This window comes from Hylobates moloch, unplaced genomic scaffold, assembly GCF_009828535.3.
Source record: "Hylobates moloch isolate HMO894 unplaced genomic scaffold, HMol_V3 SCAFFOLD_10, whole genome shotgun sequence".
NCBI lineage: Eukaryota > Metazoa > Chordata > Mammalia > Primates > Hylobatidae > Hylobates > Hylobates moloch.
Window position 1 is genome coordinate 15,631,589 of NW_026652285.1, and position 26,379 is coordinate 15,657,967.

The 26,379-nt window shown below is 40.6% G+C and overlaps 1 protein-coding gene across 2 annotated transcripts in view; it reads right to left on the reverse strand.

The window, feature by feature from the left end:
- CPD (carboxypeptidase D) overlaps positions 1-24,198 on the reverse strand; it is a 72,641-nt gene extending 48,443 nt beyond the window's left edge. Inside the window, exons 1-2 of one of the 2 annotated variants that reach the window (XM_032163103.2) lie at positions 22,969-24,197; positions 17,453-17,700 (exon numbers count right to left, since the gene is read on the reverse strand). In XM_032163103.2, coding sequence (XP_032018994.1) covers positions 17,453-17,700; positions 22,969-23,699 — 979 coding nt within the window. In that variant the 5' untranslated portion in view covers positions 23,700-24,197. Of the gene's footprint in view, positions 1-17,452; positions 17,701-22,968 lie in introns of both variants that reach the window. The other variant, XM_058445217.1, reaches the window with a different exon arrangement.
- Between the last annotated feature and the right edge of the window lie 2,181 nt (positions 24,199-26,379).

Below are 26,379 nucleotides of genomic sequence, written 5' to 3' on the forward strand. Positions count from 1 at the left end.
TGCTGGTGACGTGATATCTCATCTCAGGAGATGATCTAATTATATTCATGTTCATCCATGTTAATTCAGCACTTACAAATAACGCCAAGCGTTTGTTTCCAATCAGAGGAGGGGACAACTACACCCATAAATAATTAAATATGATAGCAGAGGACAGTGGTGCATGTTGTACAGCAATGTAAATGTACTGAATGCAAGGGAACTGTACCCTTAAAAACAGTTACAATGTAAATTTTATATTATGTATACTTTACCACAATTTAAAAAATGAAATAGGCTGGGAGAGGTAGCTCATGCCTGTAATCCTAACACTTTGGGAGGCTGAGGGCAGTACCTAGAATAGTGCCTGGCATACAGCAGATGCTCAATATTTTGGAAGGCTGGGCAGACTGCTTGAGCTCAGGAGTTTGAGACCAGCCTAGGCAACATAGCAAAACCCCATCTCTACAAAAAATACAAAAAAACTAGCTGGGCATGGTGGCACATGCCTGTCATCATAGATACTTAGGAGGTTGGGGCGGGAGGATTGCTTAAGCTCAGGAAGTCAAGGCTGCAGTGAGCCAAGATTGCGCCACTGCACTCCAGTCTGGGTAACAAAGTAAGACCTATCTTGGAAAAAAAAGAAAAAGATGATATTAATAATAGAGATATTATGGGTCTATGCCACTAATTTCAATTTTGGAGTTGAGGGAAGATCTATAAAGGCTTCTTGGGGAGGAAGTTTTTTAGTTATATCTTAAAGATAAAACTATGAGTCAGCCAAAAGGATGTGGGGGTTCAGGAGCACTACAGTCAGGGGAAATGGCTTTGTAAAGGTGGAGGCTGCTGGTGTATGCTGACCACCAGCTATGAGGCTGATAAGGCCACAGAATGAGGGCAGCAGCACAGAGCTGCAGGGATATAACGAACGGTGAGGCTGGAAAGGTAAGTGGGGTCTAAAGGAGGCTGAGGATAAAGCTTTCCGTGGCTTTCCAAGGCATTAAAAAAATGGTATTTCATTTGTTAGTTTTGAACAGAAAAGTAGTATGACGAATAGAAGACAGTACGGTCTGGAAAGGCATGGGGGATTGGAAGCAAAAAGCCCAGTTAGGCAGTTTCTTACAACGATACAAGTAAAAAGTAATTAGGCCTAAAATGATGTGGTGGCAACTCTGTGGAAGAGAAGGGAAAGATGTGTGATAAGATACTGACAGGATCTGATAGATAGTGGGAGGTGAGAGAAAGAAAGGAATCAAAGAGGATCTCTGGCCTGATCAATGGGGCTCATGATGCCATTAACAGAGAAAAAATAAGGTCTGTAAGAGTAACTGAGCAGAAAGGGGCATGCTGAATTTGAGGTATTTGTAGAATATTTAGACAGAAATACCCAAGAAGGAATTCAAAAAGACAGGTCTGGAGCTTGGGGAGAAGAGTAGTCCTTTTCAAGAAATGATCATTTAAGACTAGGAAGTTCAGTTTTCATTCAGCAAATATTTATTGAGCACCTACTATATGCCAGGCACTATTCCAGGTGCTTGGGGATACGGTGATGCACAAAACAGACAAGGTCCCTGCTTTCTCCTAACATTCTTTTAAAATTTAAAAACTTTAAATTCTAAAATATAAAAAGCTTATAAAATTCTTACATAGGGGAAGCAGACAGTAAACAAATATAAATAAGAAAAACATCAGATAGTGAGAAGTGCTATGCAGAATTTTTTTTTTTTTTTTTTTTTTTTTTTTTGGAGACTGAGTCTCGCTCTGTTGCCAGGCTGGAGTGCAGTGGCGTGATCTCGGTTCACTGCAACCTCCACCTCCCAGGTTCAAGCAATTCTCCTGCCTCAATCTCCCAAGTAGCTAGGACTACAGGCTCACGCCACCACATCCAGCTAATTTTTTGTATTTTTAGTAGAGACGGGGTTTCACCATGTTGGCCAGGCTGGTCTCCATCTCTTGACCTAGTGATCCACCCGCCTTAGCCTCCCAAAGTGCTGGGATTACATGCGTGAGCCACCATGCCCGGCCTGTACATTCCTCTTGAAGTAAAATATTAATTTTAGGTAGAACTGTGAAAAGTTAAGTAGTAAATTGTATTTACTAGAGCAACTAAACAGATATAGTTAAAAACACAATCCAATAGAAGGCAGGAAAAGAGAAGCAGTGAGATTAAAATGAGAGAGGCAAACTGAAAAATAATTAGAAAGTAGACCTAAATCCAAACATACCAATAATTATATTCAGTGTAAATGGTGCAAACACACCAACTAAAAGACAGGAATTGTAAAACCCAATTAAAAAACAAGACCCAACTCTATGCAACTACAAGAAATACAATTTATTTACTTATTTTTTATTTATTTATTTTTTGAGACAGAGTCTCGCTCTATTACCCAGGTTGGAGCGCAGTGATACGATCTCGGCTCACTGTAACCTCTGCCTCCCGGGTTCCTAAGCATTCTCCTGCCTCAGCCTCTTGAGTAGCTGGGATTACAGGTGCCTGCCACCAAGCCCAGCTAATTTTTGTATTTTTATTAGAGATGGGGTTTCACCATTTTGGCCAGGCTGGTCTCGAACTCCTGACCTCAACTGATCCACCTGCCTCAGCCTCCAAAAGTGCTGGGATTACAGGCATGAGCCACCGCACCAGGTCAGAAACTCACTTTAAATATAATGGTATGGGTAAGTTAAAAGAATGGAAAAAAATACACCATAAACACACACAAATCAAAAAAAAGATGGAGTAGCTATATGACTATCAGGTAAAACAGACTTCAGAGCAAGGAAAAATGCCAGAGATAAAGAGGGACATTACATAATGATAAAAGGGTAGATTCACCAAAACGACATAATTCTAGATGTGCATGCAACAATCAGAATTTTGAAATATATAAAACAAAAATGTATAGAACTAAAAGGAAAAATGGGTAAATCCACAATTTTGGTTGCACATTTCAACATTCTCTCAGTAATCAGCAGAAAAGACAATCAGCAAAGGATAGAGAAAAATGTAATAATACTATCAACTAACTAGATCTAGAAATGATATTTATACTATACCCCACCCAACAATGGCAGAATACACATGCTTTTCAAGTACACATGGAACATGCACCAAGTCTGACCATATCCTAGGTCAAACTTAACACATTTAAAAGAACTTAAATCATACAAAGGGTGTTCTCTGACCACGATGGAATTATATTGAAATCAATAACATAAATATATTATAAAATATTTATCTCTGTCTTGATACAATCTCATAAAAGTAAAGCACGTTTCCTCTGAGTCTATAATAATGAACTGTTTTCAAAAGGCAATTAATGAGTTGTGATGTCTACCTTTATCTTCTTTAAACTCATAAATGTCAGAAGAGTAGCAAACTAATTTTTATTTCATAAGACAAAAAAAAAACTATCCTAGCATTAGAATATCAAAACGTCTTTATTCATCAACTTCAAGTTTTGGTTTAGGAATTTTTTTTTAATTATTTTAAAAAATTTTTTAAATTTAAAAATTTTTTTTTTAATTATTTTAAAACATGGAACCAAATGGGGACATTAAGTTATGAATAATTCAAGAATTTTTTGTGAGATGTCACAGATAGGCATTATTTGCCATCTATGTTAAATTTAACATTTATTTTTCTGAAACCAAATGTCAAAGACTGTATAATAAGTAATCCTAACTAAGTAGCTGGTTCAGGTTTGCTGTCTTAATTATTTTTTTCTCAACAAAACCTACTTACCCAAAGCTAGACTTCACCCAAACAGGGAGTAGCCACTGATCTGTAGATAGGCCTGACATTAATAACAGCTGCAGCTACTGCCAGATTCAGTTAATATATTTGCTTATCTTTTTAAGTTGATACGTCATTTGGCTCAACAAAGATTAAAGGAAAAATGTCAGGTTTCAGAATATCTTTATTCAGCCAAAGAAAATTTTAATTTTGGAAGTAAAACATTCAGTTATAGGCACACCTCAAAGCAATAAAGCACTTTAATAGTATAAATGATCTGCAATTTATCCTACTTATTAACAATCATAAAGAAGCAAGTTTCTATTATTCTATTATTATTCTATTCTATTCTACTATTCTATTAGTCTCTCGGGGGTTATATAAACCAATGATCTTCAATTTGTTTGTTAATACTAAAATAACTGAAAAAATATGCAACACTTCACAAATTTTTAAGTTGGTATTCACAAGTTTTCATCTTAAGTTTAAATAGTTGTAAACAAAGGAATATCCTGCATAATGTAAATTTTTCTCTTTTTTTTTTTTTTTGTAGAGACAGTGTCTCACTATTTTGCCCAGGCTGGTCCCGAACTCCTGGGCACAAGCAGTCCTCCCATCTTGGCCTCTTAAAGTGCTGGAATTATACTGTGTGAACCACTGCACCATGCCCAGTTTTTTTTAAATAAAACTTTCATATTATTATTTTAAATATATCCAAATAAAAATGCCAAAGATTTGATTTCTAGAAATATCTATTTAAAAGCTGCCTGACCATGCCTCTTTAAGGAATTTTATATCTTCTTTTTTGTTTTTTGTTTTTTGTTTTTTGAGACAGGAGTCGGCCGGGCGCGGTGGCTCACGCTTGTAATCCCAGCACCTTGGGAGGCCGAGGCGGGCGGATCACGAGGTCAGGAGATCGAGACAGGAGTCTTGCTCTGTCACCCAGGCTGCAGCGCAGTGGCGCAGTCACAGCTCACTGCAGCCTTGCCCTCCAGGCTCAACTGATCCTCCCACCTCAGCCTCCTGAGTAGACTGGACTACAGATGTGCACCACCATGCCCGGCTAATTTTTTTATTTTTACTTTTTGTAGAGACATATCTCACTATGTTGCTCAGGCTGGTCTTGAAGTCCTCAGCTCAACTAATCCTTCTGCATCGGCCCCTCAAAGTGCCGGGATTACAGGCCTGAGCCACCATACCCAGCCACATCTTCCCTTTTTCTCTTTGAACTTTTTTTCCATTCTACTTCCTCCACAGAATGCTATTTGAATGTGATATACCTGCATGCTTGAAAGTCTTTCGCCAACCATTCTACAATTCTTCAATCCATAATATGCATGTGTATCTAAATTTTTCTTAATTTCCAATGACTGTAATGCTCTAAGCATTGTGTCCTCTAAATTGAATTATTACAATAGTCACTAGCACATAATTTATCAAAAAGGCATAGTTTTTTTACAAATTTTGTTAAATAATAAAATAGTAAATATAAGAAATAATTACTGAAAATATATCTTTCAAAGAAAAATTGGGGGTGATGCTTTTATGGTACCATTTAACTATTAATGTAATCACCAAATTGTCCCTTTTGTTTTAGTGCCCTGGAAGTTTGTAAAACTCCAAGGCAATACACCACAATGTGATTCAGATGGGTAGAAAAGTATGCCTGTCTTCGGTCAATTGGGAGAAGAGAATATGAGATAGAACCTCCACAGCAAGTATCTTTCTCAGGCAGATTAATTTTAGGAAATAATATGTATGAAAATTGAGATCTAAAAATTAAGAGAGAGAGAGAAAGGAGAGAGAAAGAGAGGAAGGAAAGAAGGAAAGAAAGGAAGAAAGGAAGAGGAAATGAAAGGAAAGGAAAGGAAAGGAAAGAAAGAAACCTACCATTCATTTACCAGTATCAAAGAACAAGACTCAAAGTGTAACCATTAGGAATCTGTCTAGTAATACTGCAAATTGTGATCAATACCAATGCTAATTGTTATGGGTAGCTAAATCTTCTGATCAAGTGATCTACTCATATCCATTCAATGCTTTCAATTGATTTGTAGCACAACTAATCTTCATATGTTTTAAGATATTCAATCCATCTTGATTAGGAAACAAGTCTCTTATCACTCTTTTCACCACAGAAAGATCTAGCTTTTAAGCGCAGGGGAGATTAATAAATTCAATCCTTCATTCAAAGATACTAAAGATTCACTCTTCTGTCTCAAACAGAAAGCCAACAGAAAAAATATAGTCAATGCTTCAGTGTTAAGAAACAGCAAGTTTGTTTTGTTTTTTTACTCGCCTCTGCAGGCCAACTATAAAGTGTCAAACTGCATTACACAAGAACCCTATTAATCTTTTACAAGAAAACTACAATGTGTTTTTTTAAATAGGAAAAGCATTTTAAAGTCTAGGTATATAGACAGACAATTTCTACCCTATATTTCAATTTGGAGCTTAATGATACTACTTTATTAAAACTACTTTGAAGGATAGTGAGAAATTCTCTCACGACTTTGAATTTCCTGAACAATTTTTATAGGCAATAAGTGAGTTATTAAGTGATAATTTTGTACGTTCTGAGATATTTTTAAAAGCTAATGAGCATAATGTTCGTAAAAAATTTTAGGTGGAAAATCTGGACCAAATGAATGGAAAAATCAGAGGTTGCTCTTAAAAAAAATTCCCCAAATTCCTAATTTTTAAATTGAAGTTCACATTGATCAAATCTTAACTAACTGAGGCTGGGTGCGGTGGCTCACGCTTGTAATCCCAGCACTTTGGGAGGCCGAGACAGGCAGATCACGAGGTCAGGAGATCAAGACCATGGTGAAACCCCGTCCCTACTAAAAATACAAAAAATTAGCCGGGCGTGGTGGCGGGCGCCTGTAGTCCCAGCTACTCGGAGAGGCTGAGGCAGGAGAATGGCGTGAACCCGGGAGGCGGAGCTTGCAGTGAGCCGAGATTGCGCCACTGCACTCCAGCCTGGGCGACAGAGCGAGACTCTGTCACAAAAAAAAAAAAAAAAAAAAAAAAAAAAAATCTTAACTAACTGAACCTGGTCTTTGTATTCTTAGCAACCTATCTTGTGAAAATCTATTTCCTTCACCACTCCCATTGAATATATATTTGCTAATGACATGATTCTACAGAGTTAAACTAAATTACACAGTCCTGCATCTGTTTTCATTTTTGTCTAACTTGGTTAACACTGTCTCCCACATAGCTCTTTGAACTGTATTTTCCTTTTTTTTTTTTTTTTAATGTACTCTCCCATTCTCTACCACCTGAGTTAAACAAGAAAAAAGGAAAAGAAAAAAGTACATCCAATTTATACACATTAGATCTAAAGACCGGGGGCCAAATCCTAAAGGAGCGTTAGGTTCTCTTCATTTAGGCCTATTATCATGTTACAAAGTACACAACCGCACTGCTCCTAAAGGTCAGTCTTTATACTAGATTATGCTTCAATTTACTAAAGCCAACTCATGACTCCAAGCAAATATTCTGTTTTAGAGTATTGTTTTACCTTTTTGCTTTCCTTTTAAATTAGGCAGCACTCAGATTTTAAAAGAGAAAATAAAGAGAAGAAAAAGCCTCAACAGCTCTTTAATGTGCAAGATCAGGTAAGACCAAAAGCACTTTACTAATGCACATTTGATTAGCAACTGTACCTTTAAAATATGATCAGGCTGAGGATTAATATCTGAATTGTTGGCATTCCTTAAGGAAAACATCCCAGTATGAAATGCATTCACTTTGGAGGTTAAAAAAAAAAAAAAAAAAAAGCACCCATCTGTTCATTTATATATATGCTCTGGTTGAACTTCCAGCTCCACGCAATTAAATTATGCCAGAAAACACTATCAATTCAATTTTCAAAATCATGTACACTGCCATATGCTTTCCAAATGTCTCAAAACTCCTAAATCTCTTTCTCATCTTGACCTCTCTCCCAAGCTCTAGAACCTATTTCCTAACTGCCCATTGGATACTTGTGACTAGTACATCAAGTACTATTAATATTTCCAGTTTTCACTCCTCTCTCACCTGAACGAACACACACACACACACACACGCTCGCTCACTGACTCCCAATCCCCACCATCCAATTAGTTTTTCCCACTCCCATTTTTTCTAATCCAAGCTCAAAATCCTCAAAGTCATATCTTTGACATCCTCTCTTTGACATTCTGTTCTGCCATTTAAACGATGGTCAATTCTGCAGTTCTTCTTGCATAATTTCTTATATATGTATCTTATACTCCCTTTTCATTCCCCTACATGCCCTCTAGGTACAGCCCTTATCTCCAAAGAGACCTCATTCCAGATGACTGTAAACACCTCTCTAGTTTTCCCTCCTCTAGGACTCTTTCCTGCCAATACATTTTCCACAAAGATGACTCCAAAACGAATAGCACTACACTGTCCTTATCATCAAAGAATTCATACACTAACAGGAAACAAAAAAACTATTAACGACATAAGTGGATAAGTATTATACTGATGGTACTGTACAAACAAAAAGCTAAGGCAGGATAGTGACAGTTATTACAGGAGAGGTTTCAGAAGAGGTTACAGCTAAACTGGTGAAAAGCATTTCAGACAGAGAATAGCCTAACATGTGAAGGTTCACATTTGGGAAGGACAAGTAGTCCGGTGGCAGAGGAGAGGTAGGAGCTGAGGCTAAACTTATAGGCTTGAGTCAGACTGTGGGATCTTCGCTCCCATGCTAAGAAGTATTAGACTTGATCCTATGAACCCTGTATTATAAGCTTTTTTTTTTGACACGGGTCTTGCCCTGCCAAAAAAAAAACAAAAACAAAACACGGCTGGAGTGCAGTGGCGCAATCATAGCTCACTGCAGCCTCACATTCCTGAGCTCAAACTATCCTGCTGCCTCAGCCTCTCAAGTAGCTGGGACTACAGAGGTGCACTACCATGCCCCACTAATTTTTGTATTTTTTTAGAGATGAGGTCTCACCACGTTGCCCAAGCTGGTCTTAAATTCCTGGCCTCAAGCAATCCTCCTACTTCAGCCTCCCAAAGTGCTGGGATTACAAGTGTGCTCCACTGCTCCTGGGCCTATTTTACCTGTGTATCTTTGTTGTTTAGTTTTTAATATATAATCTTAAAAACAAAGTAACACAAGCTCTAACAGAACCAGATGCATCTTCCCTAAGTGTGACAGCTAGTTTCTTAGCCATCCACACCTGAAATTAGTAAACAGACTGCAGGAAAATTAGATATAAGGACAGTATTCTGTAAACGTTCATTAGGTCAGATTGGTTTATTCATGTTATTCAAATCCACTGTATCCTTACTCACATTTTTGTGATCTAACAGTTATGATCTTTATGACCTATCAGTTCTGAAAGAGGCCTATTTTAAACTTCCTACTATATTTATGGATTTGTCTGTTTCTTAATATCAGATATTGTATTTTTACAGTTATATACTGTTCATCTTATCCCTTTTTGTTTTAGATTACAATTTTCTGGTGTTATATGGGTTAATTCATAATATCCTATTTAATGACACAGAAAATACTCCTCAAAAATAAGCTTTCTGGTCCATTTCTAGACCAAATCTAAACTTTCAACAGCATTGTTGAAAATAGGTGGGTAATTATTTTCCCCATGCTCTTCCTTTTCCATCAACAATCTACTTCCAGCCAAACATACTTCAATATTTAAAGCACACTGCTACTGCTCAGTCTGAACTCCAGTTTGGGGAAAGAATAGTTGTCTGCATGATAAAAGGAGTTGATATTCACACAAAAAACTGAATTGGTTACATTATATGCTTTCTGGCCACATTTCATAACTCTGTCCATTGTATAAAAGGAGAGGGAAGAAAGCTTGATAAATCCAAAGAACAGTTTCTTCTTCTTCCAGAGGAGAAAACAATCATAATTACTAGTTTGAAAAGGCTCAGACTCAAGTTTATAGTGGCTTAAGAAGACAAATATAAAGCTTTATGGCAGCTGTCCTAACTAATCATAGAATCCATAGACTCACATGAGCAATACATAGGCCTGACAACTACATTTCTGACCAATTTCCTAACTCAACACTCATTCGTATTTTAGGGAAGGCAATCTAAAAGTAGAACATCTGAGATAAATACTGTGGCCCAGTCCTCACTGGAAATAACTGAAACATATAAACAAGTTGGGAGGAAAAACCCAAGTAATAAGTTATCACACACAACTCGTAAGGTGTTTTGTTCCTACTTAGAATTTGAAAATAAATGAATTCTACCACAGAGTGATCAAGAATAGTGTTTTTTCAAACTGCAGGTCATCATCCATTAGTGGGTTGTGAGAGATATATTAGTGGGTTCAGACATATTTTTTAAAGAATGATATAGAACAAACTAAAAAAAAAATACCAGAATGTATAGTAAAAGTATTGTTCCATGAAATTTTTTTTATTTACACACATATATATGAAATGTACATACACAACTAAAAGGTATTTCATATTATAGGTTACAAGTAAGAAAAAAAATTTCAAATAATACTGATCTAGGATCTACCAGTAAGGCAAGCTTATTTACTCAGAGTAGGAGCAAAACTAGGAAGAATACTTTTATAAATTGTTACAAGATTAACTAAAGATCTAAGATTTTAGGCCGGGTGCAGTGGCCCATGCCTGTAATCCTAGCACTTTGGGAGGCCGAGGCGAGCAGATCACTTGAGATCAGGAGTTCGAGACCAGCCTGGTCAATATGGTGAAACCCCGTCTCTACTAAAAATACAACAATTAGCCAGGCGTAGTGCTGCATGCCTGTAATCCCAGCTAACTGGGAGGCTGAGGCAGGAGAATCGCTGGAATCTGGGAGGCAGAGGCTGCAGTGAGCCGAGATTGCACCACTTCACTCCAGCCTGGGTGACAGAGTGAGACTTTGTCTCCAAAAAAAATAAATAAATAAATAAAAATTATCCAAAGATCAAATAACTATGTATTTATGTTTCAGATGGCAAAAATTCATTTATTCCAAAAAGACTATTATTTACCTTATATATACCAGGCATGGTTGTGTGTGTTAGAAATAGAAAATGGAATAAAACAAAGTCCCTACCTTCAACAGTAAGTTTAAACTCTAGCAGAGATAAGTAGCCATGGCACCAGATGCTAGGCTACAGTGCTTTACACACATTCTCACTTGAGCCTCCCAATCTTGTGAGTAGATAGTATTTATCTTAATTTTATATAAGTGGGAATTGAGGCTTAGAGAAATTCATTAACTTGTCCAAGATTATTTCTGTCTCTCACCCACATCTCACACACACACACACACACACACACACACACACACACACGCACACAGCTAGTCAAGGCAGAGTTGTGATTCCACCCTAAGGCAACGATTCCAAAGCTCTCTCTTTGCCACTACACTGCACTGCCTTCTACTGTTCTTTATCTGCAAGAAAATAAAATACAACAATGTTCTGCCCAAGAAAACTTCTAAAAGTTACATAAAACTATGATCTTTGATCAAATAATTTCAATTATAAGTTGCCTGCCCTTTCTTAAATCGTGTAATTTGAAAGAAGGCAATTCTTTTTTGTCTATTTGTTTTCTTGGAGACAGGGTCTCATTATTTTGCCCAGGCTGGGCTTGAACTCAAGATCCTCCCGCCTTGGCCTCCCAAGTATCTGCGACTACAAGCACACGCCATGGCTTAAAAGTTGACCTAAAACTACAGTTCAGTTTTTATTAAATCTGCTTTGGAATAAACATACTAAAACATCATATGATTTTTACAATGTCTTCAAAACTGTGAAGAAAGAACAGTAGGCAAATGGCATACAAATCAGCGCACTGTGATTTAAAAAAAAAAAAAAAAAAAGGCAGCCAGCCGCGGTAGCTCAGGCCTGTAATCCCAGCACTTTGGGAGGGCGAGGCAGGTGGATCACTTGAGGTCTGGAATTCAAGACCAGCTTGACCAACATGGTAAAACCCTGTTTCTACTAAAAATACAAAAATTAGCCGGGCGTGGTGGTACATGCCTGTAACCTCAGCTACTCGGAAGGCTGAGGCACTAGAATCGCTTGAACCCACGAGGCAGAGGTTGCAGTGAGCCGAGACTGCGCCATTGCACTCCACCCTGGGCAACAAGAGCGAAACTCCATCTCAAAAAAAAGAAAAGGCATCTTGCTCCATGAACAAGTCCAGAGTAGGTCTCATAATAACGAGGCTTTGGAAGGGATGTGGCTATTCAGCCTTATTAGGATAGCCATTTCCCAAATGCATCCTGAGGAGGTTTGTGAGACATGCTGAGTGAAGCAAGGCTCACCCACATAGGCAGCTAGATATGCTGGGCCAGCCCTGGCAATGAAGGCAAAGGCACTAGGGCCCAAACCACCCCACATTCCACACTACTAATATACTGTCTGATTCCTCAGAGCAGGAGTTGTTTCTGTTTTGCTCTCACTGTATACCAGTACATCACCTAATACAGTGTATGTGGCACGGCAGGAACTCAGTAAATATTTGCTATATGAATACATTATATCGCACAAGTTAGTTCCTCTCTCAGGCCTTGATTTTCTCCAAAACAAAAGGGTTGAACTAAATCAATATATTCACTTTCAGCTCTAAAGGTCTATACTTCTTTAAGCTAGAATTCCTAAATATATCACATAGAACATCAGTAAAATTACTCGGCTGAGCATGTGGCTCCCGTTTATAATCCCAGCACTTTGGGAGGCCAAGGCGGGCGGATCACTTGAGGCCAGGAATTCAAGACCAGCCTGGTCAACATGGTAAAACCCTGTCTCTACTACAAATACAAAAAATTAGCCGGCATGGTGGCACACACCTGCAATCCCAGCTGCTCAAGAGGCTGAGGCACGAGAATCATTTGAACCCAGGAGGCAGAGGTTGCAGTGAGCTGAGATCATGCCTGCACTCCAGCCTGGGCAACAGAGCAAGACTCTGTCTCAAAAAAAAAAAAAAAAAAAAATTACTCCAGGACATCCGGGTTTTTTGAATATGTGCCTAGTCACAAGGTTTCACAATATCTTACTCACTAAACACAATGAATTCAGCCTGTTGAAACTAAAACCATCACAGCCCCCTCTTCAAGGGGAAACTGCTCAATATTTGCTGAGGTACGAAGAGAAATAAGCCAGTTATTGTAGAAATAAGACATATCTGACATTCAGCTGAAACAAGAGAAAAGTTGACGCTCATAAAAATAAAAATGACAGCAGTATAATGTAGCTTCTTCAGATGTTTGAATAATCAGAAAAATCTGATGATAACTAGCTTCACCAAATAATCTCTGGCCTTAATACCAAAGTACACCTACGTTTTGTAGAGGCAGGATATTTATTTTTTAAGTAGTATGAGATACATTTACCTTCCTCAATTAATTGTCAGTTAGAAATTACTTTCTAACCTTTTACAACTTTTTCCAAAAAGGCAAAGTTAAGTATTTACCCCATTATTTTAAGTAACATCATCTCAAATTAATGAAGCAACTTGACTAGATTACAAAACCACCAGTTCAAAGTTAGGTTTTATTAAATATATTTACTAAGGACTGAAATGTAAAAATTACATATTAAGTCCATTATCTATAAAAAATTTTTTAATGATTTTCAAATCACCTCTAATTGTTATGGGAAGAAGGTTTGACTTCTAAATAGTATGTCAAACCTCTTTTTGAATGCTTCTGATACAAAAGAAACACTCGTAGAAACTATAGGAGGATCAGAAAATTCTAGAAAGTGATAGCAGCAGCAGGCCGGAGGATGCGGGAAGGAGGCGGACAGCCACCCCTTCTGCAGCCACCCCCTACAGCCCGCTGCCACCCCCCACAGCCCGCTGCCCTGGGGGCTGCCGTAATGGGGTCAGGCCCAGAGCAGCACAGCGGGGGAGTAATGTACTCAAGCAGAGAGGAACCCCTATGCGGAGCTGGGGCCGTGCTTCAGGTGCGGGGCGGAAGGCAGGAGCGGCTCCAGCTTTGGGGACCTGGCCAGAAGTGCAGCCACTGCGCCCACCCCACTGAGGGTCCCGGGTTCCTGGGCTCGGGAGGAGCCTCTGCGTGGGCCACCTGGGGCCAAGTTCCCGGTGTCCGCCCCACGTGGGGTGACCTCCCAGCCTGACACTCCTGACAGCCAGGCCCCAGGCCCGCAATCAGCTCCGGGCCACTCCTTAGCCCCAGGGCAACAGGGAAGCTTGTGGCAATGTCACCCCTGGCCCAGACACTGGCCCAGCGAGGATTAGGAGCCACCCCCCACAGGCTCCCAGGGGGCACGGCTGGGGCTGCATGCTCCACTGAGTCGGCAGGAGCTCAGAGCTGGCAGCTAGCAGCAGCTGTGTCCCCCGACCTCCTAGGCCCCCCTTACCCTTGCAGGCTTGGAGATGCCTGCTCCTGCTGCCTGGCCTCTCCCCATTCTTGCGTCTGCTCCTATCCGGGATTGGGGTTGGAGCTGAGGTGGCGCACTGTCACAGCCCGGAGGGATATGCACATGCTTGGGCCCTGTTGCCTGGGCCCTCACCGGACTGGGCACTGACAAGTGTTGAAGAGGGAACCAAGGTTGGGGACTGAGGGCAACTCAGCACTGGCTTGCAGGTGCCCCTTAGCACGAGCAGCCGGGGTGCCACTGAAAGCAGCGAGAGGCAGACCAGCTCCTGGGTATAAGGGAGGGGGTGCCTGGTGAGGCCCCACCTTCAGGCCAGGGAGGGCCTGAAGGCTGGGGGCCAGGCTGCCAGTCCCATAGACTGGAGTGGGGACTTGTGGTGCCTTTTCCAGGCTGCCCGTGGGGCCCATGAACCAATCGGTATACACTTCCTCCCCTCTGAGGTCCATAAAAGCCCTAGGCCAGAGCAAGGCAGAGGATGGAGAGATGATGGGACAACAGAGGGTAGCTCCTCTCTGCTGAAAGCTGAACACTCATCAGGATGACCTGCCTGTAGAGAGGAGCCACCCACTCCAGGGCCTCCTTTGTGCTGAGGGCTGAACACTTGACTGGGTGACCTGCCTAGAGAGGAGATGCCCACTGCCAGTCTCCTCTGAGCTCAATAAAGCTCCTCTTTGTCTTGCTCACCCTCCACTTGTCTGCATACCTCATTCTTCCTGGATACAGGACAAGAACTTGGGCAAAGGCACCACCAGGCACAGAGGTTTCCAGCCAGAAAAGCAACACCCCAAAGATCCCGTAACAAAAGTATTAAGTTCTCAAACTTATGACCCATTTTGGGTACATATGGCTTGATATAAAAAGTAAAAGCGTAATTCAAAGGTTTAAATACACATTAAGAGACATGTCATACGACACTTTATAATGTGACTGCCAATAAAAAGGTAAGGAAGACCTAAGGCATTTCATCACGGGCAGACTCCTAGAAAAGAAAAAATTTACACTGATGACATTTCCATTGGTTGACTTACTCCTTCTAAGTTCCCTCTACATCTACATCTGTGCATAAAAACAAAAACGTTATTATTCAAAACATACCTGAAGTTTAAAAAGAGTAATAGCTGTTTTCATAGCATTTAAAGAGAAAAGGTAAACAGTTCGAGCTTGTATTAACAATTCTTGCCAGGCACGGTGGCTCATACATAATTCCAGCACTTTGGGAGGCTGAGGTGGGTGGATCACTCGAGGTCAGCAGTTCGAGACCAGCCTGGCCAACATGATGAAACCCTATCTCTACTAAAAATACAAAAAATTAGCTGGGCATGGTGGCAGGCACCTGTAATCCCAGCTACTTGGGAGGCTGAGGCTGGAGAATCACTTGAAGCCAGGAGGCGGAGGTTACAGTGAGCCAAGATCATGCCACTGTACTCCAGCCTGGGCAACAAAAGTGAAATTCCATCTGAAAACAACAACAACAACAACAACAACAACAACAAACAATTCTTTAAAAAATAACATTTCATAAGAAATTGGAACCCTTATATATTGCTGGTGGGAATGTAAATGGTATATCTACTATGGAAAATAGTCTGTCAAAGCTAAACATAGAATTACTATTTGACCCAGCAATTCTACTCCTGGGTATATATGCAGACGAATTGAAAATAAGGACTCATACAGATACCTGAACACCAACGTTCATTACGCATTATTCCCAGTAGCCAAGGTGGAAACAACAATGGGGGTTGTTTCAGATAAACAAAATGTATTACTAACATATACATTCAAGGAATATTATTCAGCCATAAAAAATAAAGTTCTGATACCTACTACAAAATGGATCACCCTTAAGAATATTATGTTAAGAAAAATTAGCCAGATGCAAAAGGAAGAATATTGTATAACTCCAGTTATATGAAATATCTAAAATGGGCAAATTCACAGAGATAGAAAGTAGATTAGAGGTTACCAATGGCTGGGGGTAAGGGATAGAGATGGAAGTGGGAACTATTATTTAATGCTTACAGAGTTTCTGTTTGGGATGATGAACAAGTTTTTGAAATAGTGGTGATGGTTGCACAACATTGTGAAAATTAGTACCACTGAGCTCTACATTTAAAAATGTTAAAACAGTTAAACTGTCAAATTTCATGTTTTATATATATATATGTTTTACCACAATAAAAATAAAAAAACAGCATTCCATGATCACCTCACAGATTAAAATACAAAAGGAAAATGTGCCTTTATGTAAAATGGAGAGATCCGGGCTGGGTGAAGTGGCTCACATCTATAATCCCAGCACTTTGGGAGGTTGAGGTAGGAGGATCACTTGAGGTCAGGAGTTTGAGATCAGCCTTGCCAACACAGTGATACCCCATCTCTACAAAAAATTTAAAGATTAGCTAGCATGGTGGCACACATCTATAGTTCCAGCTACTCAGGAGATTGAGGCAGGAGTATTGCTTGAGCCCAGGAGCTTGTAATTACAGTGAGCTATGATTGTAGTACTGCACTGCAGCCTGGGTAACAGAGTGAGACCCTATCTCTTAAAAAATATATGTATTTTAAAATTAAATGGAGAGACCTGGTTGCTGGTGGTCATCATGTTAACCAAGCTGTCCAACTTGGCCACTTGCAGCTTGACGTTATGGGTCTCCTGATATGATGTGCAACATGACCTATATAATAGTCTTGCTGGGAAATCTGACCTAATCTTACCATGAAGAAAGTGACCATCTAGATTATGGAATTTTTCCATAGGACTATTAGCATGGTCTCTTTACAAGAGCCAAATGCAATGCTTGAACTTTGATTGGATCCTAGATCTGGAGAAAAAAGGGCTACCAAGGCTACTTTGGACATAATGGGGGAAATCTGAATTACGGACGGCATGTGGTATGATAATATTAAATTATCGTTGATTTCTCAGTTATGGTAACAGAATACAGTTAAACAGGAAAATGTCCCTGTACTTGGGAAATACATGCTGAGGAACTTATAGGTAAAGTGTTGTGAAATCTGCAACCTACTTTTGGATGGTATGGCAAAAGATTGTGTGATTGTGTGTGTGTGTGTGTGTGTGTGCATGCACATACACGTGCATGTAGAGAGAGTGAAAAAGTGACAGAGGGAGAGGCAAGGCATCTGGGATAAGATAACAGTGGTGAATTTAAATGAAGGACAGATAGCTCTTCATGTAGTCCTTCAATTTTGCTGTAGGTTTGAAATTTTCAAAATAAAAAGAAATATTATCTTTTAAAGTTAGATTTCTACAAAGTTTCTTCTTTTTTGCTCAGAATACACATAAGAAAATTCAACGAACAAGGGGGAAAATGTAGCAAACTCAATGCTTTGCATACCTTCCACATCATACCAATGTGCGCCGTTTGTGATTCCATCTTTGAAAGTCTCGTCTTCATCTCCTGGACAATGAGGCTCACCAGTTTTCATTATGGGGTGGTTTGAAGCATAAGCTTTTGCCAAGTATTTAAATACTTCATCATCTGAGGTTTTGCTATAGATTCCAGTGGCCTTATGTTCTGGAGAATCATCAAAAGGATAGCTTGCTACCACTGAGCCACCATGCAGATTTCCAGAAAGCACAAACCTTTGAAAATACAACCAAATCACGTATCACTAAAAAAGGACACAAAACACCATGCATTAAAAAAATTCTACAAAATCTTTTAGAAATAAACTCCAATATCTTTCTTGGAGACCTAGAAAACAACTCTATCAGCTGTTATCTGTTATAAGGAGACTAACAACAACAAAAAAAGAAAATGGAAAGAAAGTATTATCAATTTAAGATTTCAAACAGCTTTAACAATTCAGGTTAACCTAAACTAACTTTAAAGAGTTTTCCTTCATTGAAAAAATAGCTGGATAACACAGTATAAATTAATATTTCAGGAAATGTCTTATTTAGGGAATTCCAAATTCATGTATTAGGTTGAACTATACGAGCTTTGAGCTTGCCAATATTCACCCTTTTCTTTTTGGTAGTGATGGGGTCTCGCCATGTTGCCAGGCCTCCCAAAATGCTGGGATTAGAGGCATGAGCCACTGTGCCTTGCCCTCACCCATTTTTTTAACCTACAAAAATGACAATTTCATATAGTTCAGCCTATGACTTGTATTTCATAATACGTAAATTCCACAGAAAACATGGCTGGTATATATAAATATTCATTGCACATATATGAGGTTAATAACTTTTATGCTTTTTACATTTACCGTCCAAAGAGAATTTTTAAGATAGGAAGTCTAATTTTTAAAAGGATATTTTGTGTTTCACTCCAGTTTCACAATATACTAAATTCACATTTTCAAGAGAGAAGCCATAGGTGAGAAGATTCGGGAAAAAACAAACAAAGAAAACAACCTGATTCAGTGAGCTGCTTAAAGAGAAAAACAATACACCATATCAAAGACTAGTCCTCCATTGCATCACTGTAGAAGCAGCTCTTCCAAGGCCCAATGTTTCTGATTGGGCCATTAAAAAAATAAATTGACATGGAGACAAGGCTGCTCCTGTAAAAGAAACAATTTTTTTAATGCTTCTACTTTTAAGTGAACCAATTTACAATTTGGTCAAACTTATCTATATAGAAATACTGAAGAATTCCTTTTATGGTAAAAGCTAAAACCTAAAGGCAAAAAAAAAAATGCTAAAGTCCTATTTAAGCATCTTTCCCTTATATAACAGCTTAAACCATTACTATCAGTAGAGATTAAATACTTTTATTTTTCCATTCTAAATTGGATTTTCTTGCTTCTGCCTTTCTGTTGTTGAAATTAACTGACCTACAGAAATTCTAAAGGGGGTTGATATATAACATTTTTCTATATGCTTGAAAAAAAAAGTAAACCTATCATGTCTAATTTGAAAGATTATTTTAAGCATGATGAGTAGTATTATCCCAGAGAAGATCAAACAATGAAAATCACTTGCAACACAAAATCTGTTCATCAGAAGATAGATCTTTGCCAATAAGGACACTGATTAAACACTAGCATAGACTATGAAAAGAAACTAGCTAAAAACTAATATAATTATAATTAGCACCCTTCCAGACACCAGAGAAGAATGCCATTTGGTGTAGTGGCAATGGCACAGGCTTTGGAGACAGACAAATTTGGGTAAGAACATTCCGTCTCCCAGATCTGTTGCTCACCAGTAATATAACATAATCAGGAGAAGTTACTGCTTTTAAATTCACTGAACCTCAGTTTTCCTCTCATTTGTAAAATGGAGATTAATGCTACCTATTTCCCAGAGTTGTTATGAAAATTAAGATAACACACATGAAACATAATCTGGCATAAAGACTGCTTTATAGCCCCTGCTCAACAAATGTTCATTTCTTTGGAGATATCTAGCATCCTGTTTAAGGAAACACTGCCTTACAAACTATCATTCTACTCCCCACTTCCACTGCCAGTCCTTGGGTAATAGAATGACACAGAAACAAAAGCTAAGTAAACATTCTAACTTTCTAACTCCACTCTAACCACCTCTCCCCTATAGCTAAGGTATTAACAATTTACTCTCTGGTTTGTAATTCTAAAACAATTTTTAAGTATTTTTCCCCCACTGACACTGGGAAAGTTATAAGAAGGCTGGGGCAGGTCAGGTAATCCATTCGGCAACAAACATTTCTTCAGTGTCAACTATTTGCCAAACGACATTCCAGGGAGAGATACATCCCAAACGACATTCCAGGGATAGATACATCTGTGAACCAAACAAATGCCCTCTGGGCATTCATATTCTAGTAAAATAAAATGGATAATTAAATATTCTAAATAAGTAAAGCACGCTACTTTAATTACACATTTTAAATAAACCTTTAAAATTCAAGATTCTCTACAAAATGCTGTTTTTCATTTTGTTCAACATTTCTTCCAACACTTCTCAGAAATATTGTCAAAATGGCCTAATCAAATACTTTTGAACAATGAAATATTTGCAATCTACTTGAGTAATAAAATTCACTTCGATTTTCCCTACTGTAATTACACAGTTTTGAAAGTACCAATGTCACTCTTATAATGAAGATTTCAAAAGAAAGTGACTACAATGGCTGTAAGATTATGCTTTGAGTTTTTGTCAAATCAACTTTGCAAATCAACTCCAATCTTATTTGAAAGGTACTTTATGGTTTCCATTCAAATCAATTCTCTCAAATGTTTCTCATACTTGACTTCAGTATCACATATCATTCCTGGCATAAGATTTAAAGTAGCTGGTAAATATATTATAGATATTAGAAATGAGTTTATAAATATTAAACAGTTAATCTCTAAATTAACTCTATTAAACGCTATCCAGGTAACCCTGTAGATAACTCGAAAAAAATTAAGATAACTTGATATCAGACAAACTAAATTTCAAAGATTCAGACAATCATAGATATGTATATATAAGCCCCCCGAAAAAATCATCTGCACCCACTCTCAACACTGTGATAATGCTTTTCACAAACACATCCAAATATCATTTATATGCTAATCTTCTATGAAAATTTAAGTAGGTATATTCACTTAAAGAAGTATAGGGGTCAACTATAAAAAAAGGGGTCAACTATAAAATCTTCATGTGAATGATAAAGTTAATTTTTTTATATATTTTCCTAAGTATTTGCCTCAACATCCATTGGATGAAGTATAAAGTGAAACAAAGAAAATAAACTTCATTTTCCTAAGCTGGAGGAAATTAAGCCTTAAAATTTTACATATTCAAAATAACAAAAATCTAATTCGAATATAGCTGAGTGAATAGGATATCACGAAATTACTCAAATGGTTTACCTCACAAAATACACTGAAAAAGGTAGTTTTCCCATACAGACTAATGTTTGAGTTTTTAAAAACATCCTGTCCATAAAGTTGACGCTACATTTAGGCATCAATATCAAATTGTGTGTGTGCTTGTGTTGTTAATTTTATTCACATATCAGTGTCCTTTGTCATTGGTTAATAGCACAGAGTACGCATTTTGAGTGAATTTTTGAAGACTGAGTTAGGATGGATATACTCTTCACCATATATGATCACCTACTTTCCCTTTTGATTAATTAGAGTTACATATTTGAAGAACAGATATGATTAGGGTAGTCCACAGCCACAGACCAAAATGACTCTGTATAGCCTCAAGGCGACTTGCACCAAGAAAAAGCTTATTTTCATATTTGGTCACGGCACAACTAATACCGAAAAGAAAAATCCAGGCACAGAATTTACATCCCTGCAAGGATCACAGCATTTTAAAGGTGCAAGGACAGAGCATTTTAAACATTTAAGCAATGCAAACGGTGCATTTGATGTATCATCTCCAAAAAGCCCTGGCCATCACAGCTCTGTCAGTAAGTGTATGTCAAAGTCATATTTATTATGCAGATGTTCAGAGGTCATGACACGATCGTATTTAAAAGAAAAAAAAAAGAAAAAAAAAATCCTCCCAGAAAGTCTATGTGAATTTATGTATCTACAAGAGAGCTTATCAAGAGGAGTAAAGTAAAAGATAGAAGACGAAAAGACTCAGGAACTGTCCTAACACCCAAGAATTTTCTAGATCTTCTATATATGACAGAAATCTTGCAGAAGAAATGATTCCAAGTCCCGCAGGGAAACTTCTTCATCTTAGCAGTCCCTCAGAAATCTTCTTTTAATCCAGATGGAATGATCAGTTATTGCTTCAAAAGCCTTATGAAGATACAAAAATGGGGGAAAGCTGATGCTAGAAAAGGGGAAGAGATGCCTGCTCACTTCAGACACTATGCCATCTGGAGTGAGTTCCCTCTTGTTTTATTCCTCTCCTTTTTGCTGAAAATCCTGCCCATCTCTGGAGATAGCTCAAGCTCTACCTCTTCCACAGAGATGGTCCGTGTTATTGCAGCCCACACACATCTTGCCAGTGGGAACAATTCCTATAAAGTTTAACTGGGTACGCCAACATACCTCATAAATATTTATAATATTCTCTTGTTTTATACTAATTTCTTGAGGTCCTCATTCTTCTACTTTGTAATTTTTTAAACCTCACGCAATGCTTAATAACAAAGTGTGTATTAAAAGTGTGACCATTAGCCATTCTGCCCAGGCTAATAAGGTGCACAAATGACATCGCAAACCTCTCAAAGTCTAAAATGAAGCGGCTCACAGATCTGTGCAAGTTCTCCAGCTAAGTCCATATCTTCTTAAGCTGAGTCAGAGGTAAAAATTGGAGAAAAACCAGCTTCTCTCAAATAGGCAAGGGGAAGATCCTGGGAATATCATCTGCCATTTTTGGGCTCCAGTCTCCCTCCGTGGCTAAGAGGACTATCGGGAATCAGATTGCCTAATTCTAAGTCCCAGCCACACTCCTATGTAAATCAGTTAACCAATCTGACCCTCAATTTCCCCATATGCAAAACTGATGGTGTCTATGACATCAGGTTGTGGCCAAAATAAAGTGAGATACTGCAGTCACAGAAAAAATTAGCACAGCGCCTATAACATTAGGCACTTTTGATAGAAGATAACAACATTGACAGCTTATCTATAAAATGTGTGAGCTGACCTAGGTTATCCTTAAGATCTCTTCTCGCTCATATTCTATGCCCCTGTAAGAATAGGGACCAGAATGTCAGAAAGGAGTGTCCCCTCCAGCCATCCCTTGAACAAATGACAGCCTCTAGGAGGCAACTCTCTGATGATTAGCAGGACGGGAGGCTACGCGGCCTCTGGGCCCTGTCCCCGTTACAAGGTGTCTCCCTTCACCTTCACCACCGCAACCCCTTATGCCAGCATTGTTTGAGCGCCTACTGGGTGCCGGAACCAGCCTCGGCCCTTGGAGGCTCACACGGACGGGGAGGGGGCAGGCAACACTCACCTGTTCCTGCGGATCCACTCGATGAGGGCGCGCACCTCGGGCACCTCGTCCAGGGCGGGAGGCTCGCCGGTGCTAAACTGGTCGGGAAAGCTGCGGTTGAGGTCACGGCCGCGACTATTGTCGCGGCCGCTGGCACCGGGCGGGCCGCCGTCGCCGAGGCCACAGTCGCCCTCGCGGGCGCGCTCGAAGCCATCGGGGTTGAGGCTGGGCAGCAGGTACACGTCGGTGGTGTTGAGCAGGCGGACCAGGCGCGGGTCCCCGCGGCGGTAGCCGGCCGCCAGCTCGCGGGCCAAGTAGATCAGCACCTGGCGCGACACGGTCTCGTCGCCGTGCATGTTGCCCACCAGCTTCACCTGGGGCCGGCCGGGCAGCAGCGGCCCCGCAGCGTCGGGCCCCGCGTCGCCCTCAGGGATTAGCGACCCCAGGCCGGCCGTGAGGCGCAGCACCCACAGCGGCCGGCCCTCCACCGAGCGGCCGATGCTAAAGAGGCGGGCCAGGCCGGGGGGCCCCGCGGCCGCCGCCTCCCTCAGAGCCGAGCCCAACTCCTCTTCGTGGTAGTAACGGTCGAACTGGCCCTCGGCCGCCTCGGCGTCCGCGCTCGTCGTTGTCGTAGTCGCCTCCGCCTTCTTGATGTGAGCCGCCCGGGCCGAGCTCCCCAGCAGCAGCAGGCACAGGAGCAACCGGAGCCGCCCTAGCCGCCAGGGCGGCCGCTTGTCCCGGCCGCTCGCCATCTTCCAGCCACGCCGCTAACCTCCGCTCCGCTCCGCTCCCGCGGCTCCGCGCTCCGGGAGGCGGGGGCCAGCCGGATCCCCTCCTCGCCTAGCAACCGCGTCCCGCCCTCCGGCCGCAGCCAATCGCGGACGGGCCTGGTGGAGCGTCACCACCAGGGGGCGGGGCTTCCCTTAAAGCAGCCGATTCCCTCTGGGCGGGCCTGCCCTCCTCCAGTCCAGGACGAGTTTGGTCACCCTCTTCCTTCGCCAAGGTTCTTCTTCTCCTCTCCTCCTCCTTGTTTCGTCTTCTGCGTGTGCTCCGCTTCTCGCTCAGTCTCTTGTTTATGGCTTCTCCCCTAAATTATCACCCATTTTTCTCTGAGAACTCCTGCTAGTTCCCTTCCCATCTTTGTTGCTGCCTTTCTCAGCTGCGCTTTAATGCTTAGAACCGAGAATGGAAAGAATGAAAAGGTTCGAAAGAATCGTAAGACTAGAAAAAATCAATAGGTTCGAAAGAATCTTCGTTCGGACAGTCAAAGCCTTAGCCCAGTCTCCTAGGCGCCTTGTCTCCGCATCCGCCCCGCCTCTGCTGGAGCCCCGCTGTCCGCATGCGGTTGCACCGGACGCCTCGTGGGGAGAAAGGCTCGCACCTCACTAGGTGGTGCATTCATTTTTAGAGTTGCTGCCTGGAAAGGTGTCTCTTTTATGTCTAGCGGAAATGTGCTACGTAGTAGGCTCCCTTTGTGTTAATGTTGTCTATTTCTTAGGCGTCACCCCACGTTGTTTTACTGCAAATAGGTCCCTGTGTGTGCTGGCCTTGGCCCTCATTAGGCAGATTTCATTTCACAGTTCACCGGCCCACTTCTCACACCTCATCGGAGCAAGTTTTATATTTAACTGTGCCCTGGAATGACATATTTTAAAACAGCAGGTTTGACATTTCTGGAAACACTTGCTTGGCATTCCTGAACTCCTCAGTGTTAGCCAAAGATTGCAATTACAGCGTTTCATCAAGTCTAGAGAAGAGGTCTTTTAAATCAGCCTTTATAGGCTTTAGTTTCTTTAGCTTGAAGAAACACAAAACTGTATCCCTTAATCGAATGCGAAATTCTACCCATCTAACAACATAATCGCAATAACTGGTATTTCCTTCTTTCAGAGCCAGCTATTTCAGGGCCGCTTCCCTGAACTATGACTGAACTCTACTTTAATAGAGTTCATTCATTTGTCAAGTATTTATTGAGCAACTTTTATGTCAAAGCTAGATGCTGGGAAACAATTCATTCTTCTGCACAGTCAAGAGATTCAGTGTAGTTTGTGATGAATCCTACAACAGAGGGATACAGGTGAGGGAAATATCTGAACTTGAGGAGGAGGAAAGGAGGAGAGAAACCATGGAGGATGGGAAGGATCCCAGGCAGAAGGAGAAGCAAGCAAAGAAAGCTGCAGGATTTGAGAACAAATGCCTTGTGTTCTGGGAATTGCATGCAGGGTTAGGATTACTGGTGTGAAGGGGCTCACAGGCCAGTCTTCAGGGAGCACATTTGATCTGGAAGGCCATGGAGAACCACGGACGGGTTTTAAGCTAGTTTAGAAAAATCCCTCTGACAGTAACACGGAAAATTGAATGGGAGGCCTAAGACTTGAGGCTGAGAGACCTGGAAGGAAGCTGCAATCCAGGAAGACATGATGAGACTCTGTATGAGGGCAGTGCCAGTGGAGGTGGAAAGAAGGAAATGGATCTGAAAGACCTTCGGAAAGGAAAGTGGACAGGATCTGGAGACAAAGAGGACTGTAGGGTGACTTCAAGTTACAGCCTAAGCAACTTGCAGGTATTCACCGAAGTACAGGCCGGGAGAAAGCACAGGTTTAGGTGAAGATGATTAATTTAGTATTCTGCCATGAGAGCGAGCACCGTCACTCTGGTCCTGTGAATGTCTCTTCTCCTCCATGCCCCATTTGATCTAGTCTACATTATGCACAGCAGCTGCAACTCATCAGAAACAAAGCTACAACTCTGTACAAAGAGACCGCCTGCCACCCCCGGTAGTGCTCAACTATTACACTATGCACTTTTACAGTAATCTAAGTCAAAGAAGCCCCAGAGGACATGTTAACTTCTAATCAAATATTTCCTTTTCTACCACGTTCACTCTCCTTTGAAACCTCTTCCAGCCCCTTCACTCCTGCAGCCTCACCTAGTGAGGCAGCCTGAAATGTAAATAAACAAGCATGAGGGTAGTGAAATAATATGGGAATGTAACTTGAGCCGGCGCCCTCTCAGAAATCCCCAAGCCTTCTGTGGTGCCTTCCAGGCTTCTTTCAAGTCTGCAGCCTTCTTCCTTAGCAGGTACACAGTTGCTTATGGTTAGAAGTGAAACCCAAAGCTCCAGACCTCAGTCACTTTTGTGTTTACCTACAGCTTTGTGTTTACCTACAGCTGAATACCTCCAATTGTATCTGAGAAGTCTTGAACCTTGCGACAGGTGTTTCTTTCCTCTTTCCCTAAGGAAAAGGTGTGGCCTTACAAGTGGAAGGGACTTGGGAAAGGCTTGAAGGTAAAAAGGCTTCCTCTTCACAGAAGCAGAGTGGCAATGGCTTGGATTTTTTTTTTAATTTTTGTATTTGATACATGATAATTGTACATATTTATGGGATACATGTGATATTTTGATACATGCATACAATATATTATGATCAA